The following is a 14,476-nucleotide window of genomic DNA, read 5'->3' as shown; positions in this document are numbered from 1 at the left end:
AATGATAATAAATAAAAATGGAATCTTGTTTAATACAAATATCTCAGAAAAACCTTGAAACTCTGATAATGTCTGGTGGGACTGAATGAGACTTGACATTTAACCAACCAAAACACATTCTTATATCTCATAAAAACAAGTGTGCTGCTAAGACAATACATTAAATGTGCTTTTCGTGTCTTAGTGGCCAGTTAATGAACACTCTTTCTGGTGTAGATAATCAATGAGTCTATCGGATCACACCCAGACAAAAACAAACACAGACACACTTTGGCCATAATAACAGGGTGCTGACAGAAGGAGGTGGCTGGGGATATAGTTACTGCTATTTACTGTCTCAGTGGAGCACAAAGCGGCCTCTAAACCAACAGCACTTCAGTAGGTGAGCGTTTGTGAACCAAATGTCCTCAGAGTTATAGAATGAACACCACAAACTCACAGTTTGTACCTCAAAAGTTGAGGATTAGAGAACATTTTAACGCTTCTCCCTTTTGAAAAAGTCTTTAAGGTCAAAGCATGTAGCAGAGGTGTTGGTGTTATGAATGGATAAACCAAGAGAAAGTCCCCACAAGTATAGGAATACTAATGTGTGCATGTGTGTGTGTGTGTGTGTGTGTGTGTGTTGGGACAATGGCCCTCTGTTTGCGTGTCAGCAGCGCTGTGGGAATGCTAGGAGATTCCTCAGAGGACAGAAGAGATTCTTTTCTTTCTGCCAACATCTCTCTCACTCTTTATTTTTCAATCCAGGAAAAACTGGGGAAGCTTAATAGATTTAACTTCATCACTACAGGAAGGATTCTCACTTTTTACAAACACGGAAAATAATATGCAGTCACTTCCAGTTTTCCTTTAATATGAAGAAAAAGTCATGTGGTTTTTTTGTTGGTTTTAGGCGGTCAAACTCTTAACATACTTCCTCTTGATCTTTACACATGAGTCTGAAACTAAATGCTCACCTGACTGTCACCTGACTCCATGATAGAAACAGCTGAATTATCCTTTAAGCTGTTTACGGTATAATGAACCCTTACACATACGTACAGTTTGTACATACTGTAAGGGCCTCGGCTGCCTTTCTTTATTGTTACACTGAGACCCAATTTGGTAACACTTTACTTTAAAGTATATATGTATATAAGTGGTACCTTTGATATAACATTTTATATAACCTAGGTCTAAGCAGATATATTGCAAGTGTTGCACACTAATCCTACTTTAATGAAAGCTATACAGTTAGGTAACAGTTTAGCTCTGGAAGATGCTGCTGTTCAACTGTTTTGCCTTATACCAAGAGACGTTTCTAAGATTTTGTCTCTGACATTAAAGAGACGCAGTTATCTTTACAGGTATTTGTATGAGTTAAGCAAAGCTTTTACCTTTACAAGGGAGCGCTAGTTTTCACATGTCAACACCTGCCTCTTTGTGCCTATAAACCCTTGTGTTTTGGATCTTTCAGTTGTTCAACCTTCAGTGAATAATATCACAGCTCTGACGCACAACTTCTTGACAGGCTTTGTTTGAGCATGGCCAAAATAATCTTTACCAAAGGAGCAAACACTCCTCAGTTTGAATGAGTTGCTGCGTGTACTGCTGTGTGAACACACCTTTAGTCATCTGATTTTCATGTACTAAATTCAGAGAAAAGACTAATCAACTTGCAAACATTTGAAATCTTGTAAAAGACCTTCTATGAACCAATTCCCTGCATTTTTTTGTATTACATGTCAGCTCCTTTGTATGATTTGAAATTTGAGAAACCAGGTCTGAAACAGTGCACACACACACGCACACAGTCAGTGTTTTTCAGCAAAAAATAAAAGTGAAGGGTGGGAGGCAGGAATCCCGGTGATTGTATCTCTATTATAACTTGACAATTGGGTCTGCAGATCTTTTCAGACAAAAATAGGATGATACAATGATCCCTTCATGGTGAATTGCTGAGACTGAAGCAGGTGTGGAAATACCTGCGAGTAACTGATCATAATCAGTTAAACCCTCGGGCTGGATTTACGAAACCTTTTGATGAAAAGTACCGATACTCATCAAAATTGATGTCTCATTCTTCTATTTTTAACTTTCGTACATACAGCTTCTTAAAGGAAAAGTTGCCACAACTGATTGTAAATAAAACTAACGGTCTGATGTCTGATTTTTTTTACAGCTTCATTAAGCTCTTCAGAGAGGATAAATCTATGGAAGTCAGTCTGAGGCAGCCAACAAGAAAATCTGAACTTTTCAACATACTGTGTGAGATGGGTCTGTAAACTATTCAATGTTGAAAGCTCCTATATAGCAGGAAAGTTAAGAGACAAACCAAATATAGATTGTCTGAAGAGTATAATGTAAATCAATGTCTTGTGCATCCTAACCCTGACAACACATACCAACTTTAAAAAGGAGCTGTGTGACATTTTCAGAAATTCACTTATTTTTATTCCTGCTGTGAACGACATGAGAAGATCAATAGCACTCTGATAAAAAATGAAGCTAAAGCCATGAGACGGTTAGCTTAACTTTAAATGGAGACTGAAAACAGGGTCAACAAATCAGCTGGCCTGGCTCTTTCCAGATGTAAGCAAAACACAAAAAAGACAACAATCACTTGTATTCCTGCTTCTTAGAATATGTTGTCTGTTTTTTCATATCTGTCAATATTTGTTTGTTTGTCCTCTGGTTTGCACAGCTGAGATGAAATCTGTAGATTTCCACCAACGACTACATAAACCTGTGTGTGTGTGTGTGTGTGTGTTTCAGAGAGACAGACTGAATATTAAACAGGCTCCAGTGAAAGCCTTGTTGTTCGACTGAGAGCTCTGAGTGGGGTCAGGAATGTCTAAACACACACACACACACACACACACACACACACACACACACACACACACACACACACACACACTGAACAACTACTGTAGTCCTGCATAGTACTCTTGTTTTCTTGACATGAATGAATAAGGTTACATAAATAATTCCTTGTATGAATTGAAACAGTGAAAAAAAGTGTGTGTTTGTATGTATACATGTATGTGTGTATCCGCCCTCACCTCAAACTGTGGCCAGTTCATGCTCATGCCTGGTCCGTGGGTGTTCCTCCACCATCTGAGATCCTCAGTGTCATTGGCCGCTTGGATGGTCTGACCCAGGTCCCGGTAGAGCACATTGAACCTGTTGGACAGAGCGACCGTCAGTCATCATAACAACACATCTTCACCATCAGGGAATTATCAGCTGAATCTGCAGCCCCCCTCAGCTTTACAGAGCTTTAACAAGTTTATTTTCATCATCTGTATTATTTCATTACTTTCACGTTAATGTTTTCCGCCATATCAGGCGGCTGTTCTCACAGAGAAAGTTAAAAACAAAAAAAACACTGTACACTTACCAACAGCAGACACTTTTAAAAAGGGCCAGATATCTCCCTCTGGAGTTGGTAGAAACCAAATCCAGAGCTCAAAGAGAGTAAATATTGGCCTTACGTTCACCAGGTGAACACAACATGACTCCAAATGACACATAATGTTGCTCAGTTACTTCTGGGTGTGGAAATAAGCGACTTTCTGTTAACAAGTTCGACATACTACTTTAAAGGTGATGAAAGACAAAAACAAAAAACAGATGGTGGTGTATCTAAAAATAAATGACACTGGAAGTGAACAAATAACAGGTCAGCCTCGGCTTATCTCATCAATGTGACTGCTGTGTTACACAGTTTAAGCAGCATTATATTTTTGGTCACTTCATCAGAGCAGAACCAACTGTTAACACAACATTGACATAATTAATGCCTGAAGTCCTGTTTGTTTCACCTGATGAGGCTAAGCCCCAACATTCTCTCTCTTTACTCTCTCCCTTTAGCTCTGTTTTGGTCTCCACCAACTCATGAGTACAATATTCTCTTTAGCCATCAAATGCTCCATTATGTTGACTAGTTGCTGACTTTGCCAGCTGTTTGTTTTAGGGCAGGAACTCAAACCTGTAAAACTAAAGACACTGATCTAAATGACCCTATAAAGCTCCATAAATCAGAGGGGGACTGCAAAACAAGTTGATACTACAACTGACTAATTTCACACGCACGCTGTAGTTATTTAAATTTTTGTTAACATAAAAAAGATTGATAGTGCAGCTTTAAAGTTAGTCGTTGCACGTTTAATCAAGAAAACAACATGTAATTTCCTGCTGGCTGTGGACATACAGCAGCAGAACTACAGTGTCTACATACATGTGCTATATTTACTTTAGTGCATTACTGATCTGGATGTGTATATTGGGGGCTGGGCCTTAAAATTCCTGAATCTTCCATTTAAAAGATGGAATTCCAGATAAGGCGATTGTATGGAGCATTTTCTAGTCAGCACTATCAGCTCTGTGCTGGTTTGTTTACACTCAGAGATGATATGAAAGAAATAAGAGCCTCTATTCATTGACATCCAACCTTCCTGGGAGCTACAGGTAAATGCTAAAAAAAACCAAAAAACAATGCTTCAACACTGTGCCGCCTCTTAAATCCTTTTGACTCTTTTCAATAACGCAAAGAGGGCTTCTCTTAAACTGTAAACTCCATCCACTTAATGACATGAGATACTGTAGGGAGATCCACACTTTTCGAGGATCAAGAATAAACTTTCAAACTCGATATTCCACCTTTGCCTCATAGTACATGTGCAAACTTTGATGTGAAACCCATCAAATATTTATGTAACATTTCTTGCTGTCTTGCACGAGACAATACTACAAAATCTGTTTGTTAAACTGCCCTTATAAACTTGAAGCCAGTTTAAAACAAATACCTTAAACAATTTTTTTATTTTTTTGCTTGTGAAACATGTGAAATACTGGAGAGTTTCGAGCTTCAGGGACTCAAACAGTTACAAGAATGACACAATCTTACAAATTCATAAAAGAGAATGTCACTTTGGTAACTGCTCAGGCGTATAAGCTTAAGCAACCTATGACAAAGTGTAACAAGTTGACATCACTTAATTTTATTGGGTAAACATTTTCATTTCACCAAATCCGTTTCTATCAGAATCTTTTTTTTTTTTTTTTGGCTGTAATGATCCCTCCTGGTCACAGAGAGTAATTTCAAACTTTTGTACATAAAAGAATAGAAGAACAAAGCTACCTACTTGACTTGTTTGTTGAGCTATTGCCTTCAGCTAAAACTGAGAACATAGTTTTTGAACATACATTACAACAGATTAAAGGGGGATATACAGCTAGTATGTACAGGAGGAAGGATTACAGTAACTAAAAACTGTTTAAGAGAATGTTGACAATTTTCTTAGCACTTGATTTGAAAAAAGCGAACTTAGCCTTTAAACGGTTTGAACTGAGGTCATTCATAAGTTCATTTCATTTATACAACTCAACCTATAAACTTTTATTTGGGAGACATAACCAAGTAGGCTTGAAACGACAGAAAAAGAATACACTGCCATCAATCCTCATGACTGCAGAATTCAGAGAGGCAATTAAAGATGACTTTCTGTCCAATGTTTGGCTAAAGATTTCTCTTGAACTTTACCAATCATGGTTACCGTGATAAGAGTGGCTTGTTTAAATAGAATAAGAGGTCAATAGTTAATGGGCTTCAACATCAGTTTTCTATTAACTCCTGTGTACATACACACATGTTCACACACATCCAATCCTTGACAGTTTCTGCTTACCCACATTCTAAGTCATGGACCATGAATCACTGTGTCACCATCCTTCTCTTAAGATGTATGTTTGAATGTATTTGTGTGTGTCCTACCCTTCTTTGACAGACAGGTCGAGGTGTTTGTGGATGTCCAGCAGGACTTCCTTAAAGAAGCGCAGCCTCTTACGCTCGGCCTCTTGGGTGAGGTCGAACACCTGCTCCATGTCCTCCATGTAGCGAGGGTTACAGCGGTTCAGCTCCTCCAGGGCCTTCGTGTAGCGCTCCTTCGCCTGCCACACACACATAAAGCACACACAGAGCACACGCTGAGCCACTGTACAATCATTGTCATACTAAACTCAGAGAGATGAAGAGAGGCAAATGTATCTCCGTGTCATTAAAACTTAAGATTGATGGCTGCTCTGTTAGAGGCAGTGTACACACTGTGTACACACTGTTCATTCAAGTGTCATTCTGTTACAGCTGCTGGGGAGAGGTTGTGACAGCATCAACTGTATGTAATGACCTGCAGCTGAGTGGTGTTAAATAGAGCTGAACTGCAGACATTAATTTCAATATTCACCAGGATTTCTTGATTGAACCCACTGTGTTTCATAGTTAAAAACTGCTTTTTTTGCATAATGTGCTTCTGTTCTCATTTATAATAGAAAACTTTTTTAGTCCTATCAAATAGCATTCAAGGTAATCAAAAGAGAAATAATGTATTTTAACCCAGCGCAATTCTAAAGCCATCATCATCGTCGTTATGCAAGTGAGTCAAATGGTTTCACTCAAAAATCCTCTTAACTGTCAAAAAGACTGCTTGATAGTTAAATCTGCTGCAAGCGCTGTCGTCGCTTGGGCCAATTTTCTGTCCATTCCAGAGTTAACAATCCCCTCCCTCTTTTCTACGTCACCACATGGAAGGGGCAATTGCCAGACATGGCAGCAACCAGGGGGATCCTTGCTCTTTGCAGGTTTACAAGCAGACAGGACCACCTCTTTCTGGAGTTCTCTGTCCTGATTGGATAAAGTGGGAAGGGATACCAGAAAATGTATTTTCCCTTTTACTGTATAAGCAGGGGGAGGAGAGACATGGTTTAATGACCTAGCATTCCATAACAGTTATTACTGTTGGAATATAGAGCTATTTAACACTTATTCTAATTAAAAATATATCAATAAGAGCAGCTTTAGGTTATAATGTTCTTTTAATAGGATTGGGATACTGCATAAAAAAAAAAAAAACACAACAAGACTGTTTTGGATACACAACATGAATGTTTTCCATCCAGGCACTGTTAACCTTGCTGACATGTTGGAGGCTTGACGGTTTGCAACAACTGCAGTCAGAGGCTAATCTCTGCATCTTTTCATACAACCTGTTCAGTGTGGTTTCTTCTTCTTGTACTATTTTACTTACAACACTTAAAATAAATGTAATGAAAAACAGGTGCTGAAAGATTTTACTGTTCACACAAAGTTACAGCCAAGTGTAACAACAAATTCAATGAATTTCTTTTAGCTGCTTTACCAAAAAAGCTTCCATGAGTTCCAGTAATTGAAAACTGTAATGTGGAAGAAGAGGCGCAGGAAATTATTGAAAAAGGAGCAAATAAACTTGAACACTTGAGATCAACAGGTTGGAGATCCCCGCTTTCATGTTTATAGCTGTGTGGTTATGGTTGTGTGCGACCTGACAAATGAGTAAAGTTGAAGTGCTTTTTCAGGTGCTTTTTGGTCCAAAACTGTACAAATGATACTTGATTTAATTTACTTGTCAAGAACGGTCTCTGGTTGCCTGACAAAACTCGGTGCTCCGTCTGATCTTGAGTCGGTCTCAGGATTTCCCTGTTTTTGGTTCATCATTTCCCTCTTTAAGACCTGTAGGTACTTCTGAGCCGTTGGGTTTGTACAAAGCAGAGAAGACAGGACAAGCCCGGTCATGTTTCAAAAGTCAAAAACATACACAGGTATGTTTTTCTGGACTCATGGACACACCCAGACTGGTACATGTGGAGCTACGCATGGGACCATATGTGTGTGTGTGTGTGTGTGTGTGTGTGTGTGTGTGTGTGTGTGTGTGTGCCTAAGCTTAGTACTTTCTGGGCCTCCTGGTTGCAGCGCTCCACCCGCGTCGTGTATTTGCGGACTTCCTCCTGTGACTTGGTCGGGTCGGCCTTGGCGTGCGTTTCCCTGGTAACTGCTGTCCACTCCTCCTTCCTGGCTTGATGGTAGCTCTTCTTACTGGAATCCACCTTGACACACACACACACACACACACACACACACACATATACACACAATGCCCCATCTTGATTTGCTGTTGTACTCAGTACAGCTCCTGTTACATACACCACACCTCGTATCCTTCTTAAATGGCAGTCTTGTTTCCTCATCGACACATTTGATGTAACAGTCTAATATTAAAAACATTATTCATTCAAACAATCATAACAGTATTTTGACAAATTAACCCCCTGCAACTATAAATCCAGCTTCACTGACATGCTACAGAATGAATCAGAAACCACTCAGTCAGCCCTCACCTCTTTCAGTTTGCGGACCCAAGGTTTCTGTGCTTTGCGGAAGCCGTCGTCTGCATCCTTGGTCTCCCTGAAGCCCCCGATCATCTGCTTGTGGTAGGCGTCCTTCTGCCAGCTGCGCATCTTCTCACTGTCCTCGCCTGCCAGCCGCTCCCGTAGCTCCATATGCAGCTCGCTGAGCCGATCAGCCGCCTGCATGAACGCATGCCACGCTTTCTCCAGCGTACCGTACTGAGGACCTGAGGCACATGGAGAGAAGATACTCTCTTACCATCCCACTTAGCTTGAAACAAAAAGTGGCAACACCCAATTCTTGGTTTGTTTGTGTATATTACTTTTAATTCTTAAGGTCAAGATTATGTATGAGCTCACTGAATGTGAAACCAGCACAGAGATATTATCATTCGAACCACGAAATAATATGATTGTGGTGAAGATGGTCAAGAGTTGTTCAGCATATACATTCCTAACTACACTTATGAAATACGACAGCGATGTATATATAAAGTTAATTGTTTTTTTTATTATAAAATTTAAGTTAATTTAAAATGCTGAAGAGTTTGTTTATACCAACACAGCAGATATCTTTAGTCTACTGTCTAATTACAGGATAAGCCAGTGTCTAAAGTATGAGTTAAATTAGGAATTTATTCATTGATTCACTGCAACAAAACGTGAAGCTTTAGTTGTATCAAAATGAACTTAGCAGTAAGATATGAGATTTTTACTACACAATTATTGAAACTAAACAAATACATGAGAAAAAAAAACAGCAATTAAATATGTTTATCTTTGTTTCCTATGTGTTTTGTGACTTTGGGGGGATTAAATTACCCTCAAAATATGAGTGTATGAAGGTGTATGAAGGTTGAAAGAGTCTGAAACCAGAACTGTAAAAAAAGTTTTTGAAAAGTCGTACTGCTACTTGGCAGTTAAGAGATCAAACATCTCCAAAATGTACCAGCTTTCAAACTCACCTTTCTCTACGACACCCCTCCATCTTTTGGCCCAGTCACTCAGCTGCAGAGCGTAGCTCTTTTCTATCTTTGCCCTCTCCTGGAAGCAGCTGACCAGCTCACTACACAGCCGGTGACCGTCGTCGATCCTCTTCACTGTACTTTTGTAGTTCCCAGGCTGCACAAGAACAAAAAAAAAAAACCACAATGACTGGAGAAACAGAAATAAGACTTTACCTTTTTGGAGAATAAAATCCTTTTCAACTGCCACAACCGTTGATCTGCCTTAATGCATGCATTAAATCCTGAACACAGAAATTTTGAAACGCAGTTTGTGAGCCTAGCTCCACAGTTAAATTCTAAATGGTTGAATGGCTCATACATGTTTTAAGGAAATACATTTATGACCTATTTAATGTAGAGCTGTCCCAAACGATTATTTTTCAAACGATTAATCTAGTGATTATTTTTTCGATTAGTCGACTAATCTAACGATTAACTTATAGTTATACACTCTTTATTCCATAACAGAGTTTTGTGAGGAGAAAAATTGTGAACGAAGCACAATTACCAGGAAAAAAAAAGTGATTGCTGATGAAATCTGGACAGCATGACCGGAAGCTTGTCTGGTGAGTGGTGGACTTGCCTTCACTTTAACCTGCAACTACTTTTTTCAAAAATATGATTGGGGATGAAGAACCACAATGAATTTTGATGTGTCAAGCATCTTTTTAACCAATTGATTTTAAAAGTATTTATAATATCAATGAAATTAAGCACTTCAAGACCACCTTCCGCTCTGCTGTTAGATAGAACTTCAGTGTTTTGTAAGTTTGAGCCATGTGTTTATTAAGGTCTGAAATAAAACAAGCTGAGAACTTAAATATTCCCAGCACTTTCTGTGCTGTAGTATGCTGCTTATCATAGGAAGTAATAAGAAATTACTCTTTACATTAAGGTAGTAGCATAGTGAGAACAGGGTGTTGGCGGAATCACTTTTTTTCTCTTTTTCATCAAACCGCAGTTTTTGCAAGTTCCCGCAATTTTTGCAAGTTCCCGCAATTTCATTGCATAAAATTGCATAAATATCCCGCATATTCCATCGCATTTTTTAAGAAAACGTGCCGCATAATCAAGGATTTTTGCCCGCAACAATCACAAAAAAACTCTGTGTTTTTCTGGAAGGACTGATTATCTATGAAGGTATCATTACAATTGTGTATGGGCAATAATTCACATTTAGATACATTGAGTTTCAAGCCCGATGCTAATGAAAACTGTTGAACTAGATCAATAGCTTTGACCAACTGTTCTTTGTCTTTCAGGAAAAGGGCTGTACCGTCTGCCAGTTGAGAAATTCTTATTTCCTTATTAAATATAGAGATGCCTTTGAAATCTGTATCATGTACTATATTTAATGACAATAATTCAACAACTAAAATAAATAGAAAAGGTGAAATCGGACATCCTTGCCTAACACCACGATTTATATCAGATCTATGAGAAGTGCTGTGGTTGATAATCACTGAGCTATTAATTCCTTTATAAAACATTTCAATAGTATCTATACATTTATTTCCAAAACCAAACAATTTAAGACATTCTGTAAGAAACTTATGTTCAGTGGTGTCGAATGCTTTGTAAAAGTCTAGAAAGAGAACGAATGCATTCTGAGTGTACTGAATCTGCATAGTCTAATAAATCCAAAATAAGTCTGATGTTATTACTTATGTGTCTATCTTTAATGAAACCTGATTGTGTTTCAGCAACAATATGAGGAAGACACATTTTTAATCTAGTTGCATAAACTGATGCCAGAATCTTGTAGTCAATAATAGGGAGAGTGATAGGTCGCCAGTTTTCTATCAGTAAGTTGTCTTTATCTGGTTTCGGAATTAGCGATATAACGCCTTGTTTCATAGTTGTACACACATTCACAGTACATACAATATAAAGGTTCCTGAATGACGTCCCAAAAATGAATATAAAATTCAACTGAAAGCCCATCTATACCTGGGAATTTACCCTTTTCCATTGAGAAGAGAGCAGTCTTGATTTCCTCTCTGGTCAGGCTAGAGTCACCATTTGTCCTCATCAATTGTCACTATGTGTTTTTTAACCTTACCAATAAACATTTCACAAGAAGGATTGTTGAATTCTGATTTGTACAAGTTGCTATAAAAGGAAAAAACAGAATCAGATATAAATTTTTGATCCGTATATTTACTACCATTAATATTAAGCATACTTAGTGACTTTCTTTGACCGTTTCTTTTCTCCAAAGCAAAAAAAATAGCTGGAATTTGTTTCCCCCTCTTCCAGCCACCTGGCTCTAGATCTCACAAATGCACCCTTGGCTAACTCAATGTAAATCAGATATATTCTTAACTGTATCTCCTTTACTTCTAACTCCTCTTCAGAAGATAAGTCGGGTTTAGATAAGAGGAAACCAATTCTTCTCAGTAATTCAGCTTCTGTTTTATTTTTTAGGGCTTTTAACTCTTTACGACGCAAATTATTCATGTCGACGAATTTGTGTCGTCGATTACGCCGACGCGTCGTCCCAGCCCTAATTTAATGTGTTAAAAGAAAATGGCTGAATTTGCTTTACACAGACTTTAACATTAGTGTGGCAAAGTGTTAGGATTTCAACACTACAGGATGATTAGTGATGATGTACAGAAGATAGAAGTAGCAGATTTTGTAATACTAGACCCTGTGACTCACTAAGTAGAGTGGGTCATCCACTGGTCATAGGGTTAGTGGTTCTGTCAATGTTAAAGTGTCCTTGGGCAAGACACTGAAGCCCAAATTGCTCCAGGTGGTATGACCAGCACATTAGTTGGTCGGCTCCCTGTCATCAATGTGTGAGTGTGTATGATTTGGTGATTGAGAGGCAAAATGTGTACAAATGCAGCCATTGCTCAGTGCACAGTTTAATGATTCCAACAAGTGTGTTTGTGTTTGGCATGTGTTCCATCTGTACCTCCCAGAAGCTGTCAGAGCTGCCCAGGACACTGAGGTCTCCATTGGAAGACATTTTGGGGTCGGTCTTACAGCACAGAATGATGGCGGCTACAGAGAAGACTGCGGAAGAAGAAAGAGAACACCATTTTTTACATGCTTTCAAGTTAAAACACTCAACAAATTATCAAAAGTAAGGACAATCTCATGGAATTGTATTCAGTCATCTCAACACACAGAAAGGACACAAAAATCAAGAAAAATTACCGCCATCAAGCACCTTTACGTAATTATTAGCTCAAATGGATCCAATGCAAACTTACTGACATCGGACAAAATAAGGACAATGAAATGGTAGAGTCTAATGCACACAAAGCTTGAAAGAAAATTCATGATTTTGTACTGAATCGAAAGATCTTCAACATACATCATTTGTGAGAGACTGACTTAAGCCTAGCACAAACAAAAAAGTTGATTTAGACATTTATGATTCCATGATGAGCTCAACCTGCTGATAAAGACCCTGTGATATGATTAAAGGCTCCAGAACAGATAATAAATGGACTTTCCGGTGAGACTGGCCAAGTTGACAAAGCTCCTCCAGAGCCGCAGAAAACAGACAACTGTTAAAAACACTGACCATTACAAGTAAACTGATTGTTTGGGAAATGCCCCTTTAAAAAATGCTAATAATTACTCTACAAAACTAACTAAATGTTACATTAACAGGGTTCTCCCCAGACGGTGGAACAGCGGCGCTGCGCCGCTATACCGCTAGGTCAGCGCCGCTATACTCCACGTCCGTCCGTCCGTCCCCCTGTTGACGGCTAGGAGCTCCCGGCTGACGGCGATGAGCGTCCGTCCGTGTCCCCCTCTTTACCGCTCGCTGCTGCCCACAGGGCTGTTTTCTCCACGTCGCTACCCAATTTGCGTTCCACACACAACTGGACTGTGTGTGTAGCCGACAAACACTGATGCCCTGTCTCACACATCCGCTCCATTACTGAGGCAGGAATCTGTGTCAGCCAGTCTCGTTCATCCACAAAGGATGTCTTTCATCGGAGAGAGGAAGCACAAACATTTGTACTGAATCGTTTCTGATAATAACTCGCAGACACAAATTATTTTTGACTTTGTAATGTCTCTGCCTCTTCCAAAACTAGGACTCAAACTGCCACAGAGGCAAAGAGGGATGAGACAAAACCTGAAGGTGACACCTTAAAAGGTGCACTGTGGGGGGTTTTGTAAATAAAAAAAAGCTATGTAGACAATCAGTATTTCTCACCAGAGCTCACTGTGTATATCATTGAGCTTTAATGTGTTCAATAGATTTTCTTCTGCATTAACCATTTGCAAAGTTGATTAAGTATTCTGAATCCAGCATCGTTTATAGCCATATTTTCTAACTTGTATTCTCTCAAGAAATGTAATCTATGGGATTTTACTGTGCATTCAAGTCTTCACCGATGGGAAACCCTCCTTTAGTTGACACCTAAGGGGGTCCAGAGATAAAGCTGAGGGGGTCACATGATGATTAAGAAAGAATTCAAAACAATAAAATAAATAAAAAAGGGAATTTCTGACAATTCTCAGTTTTTCTTTCTTATAAAACAGAATCTTTCACGTAGTCTGGCTCATAACCATAAACAATGTTGTGAGTTACAAACCACATGTTAAACTATTTTTATCAAGTTTATAAAAGCTTCATTGGGGTTGAAGTAAGTTGCTAAAAATTATGACTTATATGTAAAGAAATTCTCCATCAACATTGACAATAACCAACATCATTCTGATGGTTAATGAATAGAAGAAGGCAGCAGCCGTCAAGCCGTAACCTTTGTGAATATAGTTTAAATCTGTCCCTTTGGGGCACTGATTGCTTCTTAAAAGAGAGACAAGGGCGTAATTTACGTTTAGACCTGTATGCTGTAGCAGAATAAATATGCCATTTAAATTCAGCAGAACCCCAGCATGACCTGAGGGGACTTCTTCAGATCTGCTGCTCTGCAGTCATTCAGCTGATGAACCCGGTCACCAGTTCACCATGACCCGGTTTCTCTATACATCAACTTCCTTCAAGCTGTCCTCCCATTGGACGAAAATCTGTTTCAAGGCCATAAAACATCCTGTGGCAGACACAACAACCTGGGAGGAAAACAAGCCATCGCTCCAGTCCTTTGCTGTGTGTAGTGATCCTCTGTCTGCAATAAACACGAACCCTGCTGCTCGAAACTGGCAAGCTTGTTTGTGAAAGTCTTGTCTCTGTCAAAGTCACTCCGAGTTAGACGGCTAAAGATTTGTGCAGTGGATTTTGGTTTATGTGCTAGAACTGTGGGTGTAGAAACTGGACTATGGAACATGTGCAA

General features: G+C 39.1%; 1 protein-coding gene across 5 annotated transcripts in view; it reads right to left on the bottom strand.

The window, feature by feature from the left end:
* The window catches only part of pacsin3 (protein kinase C and casein kinase substrate in neurons 3), a 38,063-nt gene that overhangs the window by 7,024 nt on the left and 16,563 nt on the right, over window positions 1–14,476 (bottom strand). For all 5 annotated transcript variants that reach the window (XM_030414871.1, XM_030414868.1, XM_030414870.1 and 2 more), the window contains 6 exons: window positions 12,133–12,233; window positions 9,168–9,324; window positions 8,194–8,429; window positions 7,747–7,902; window positions 5,759–5,934; window positions 3,045–3,165 (listed from right to left, as the gene is read on the bottom strand). In XM_030414871.1, coding sequence (XP_030270731.1) covers window positions 3,045–3,165; window positions 5,759–5,934; window positions 7,747–7,902; window positions 8,194–8,429; window positions 9,168–9,324; window positions 12,133–12,186 — 900 coding nt within the window. In that variant the 5' untranslated portion in view covers window positions 12,187–12,233. The remainder of the gene's footprint in view (window positions 1–3,044; window positions 3,166–5,758; window positions 5,935–7,746; window positions 7,903–8,193; window positions 8,430–9,167; window positions 9,325–12,132; window positions 12,234–14,476) is intronic.

The sequence above is a fragment of the Sparus aurata genome, chromosome 4, assembly GCF_900880675.1.
Source record: "Sparus aurata chromosome 4, fSpaAur1.1, whole genome shotgun sequence".
Taxonomy (NCBI): Eukaryota; Metazoa; Chordata; class Actinopteri; order Spariformes; family Sparidae; genus Sparus; species Sparus aurata.
This window is presented reverse-complemented; position numbering and strand designations above follow the sequence as displayed.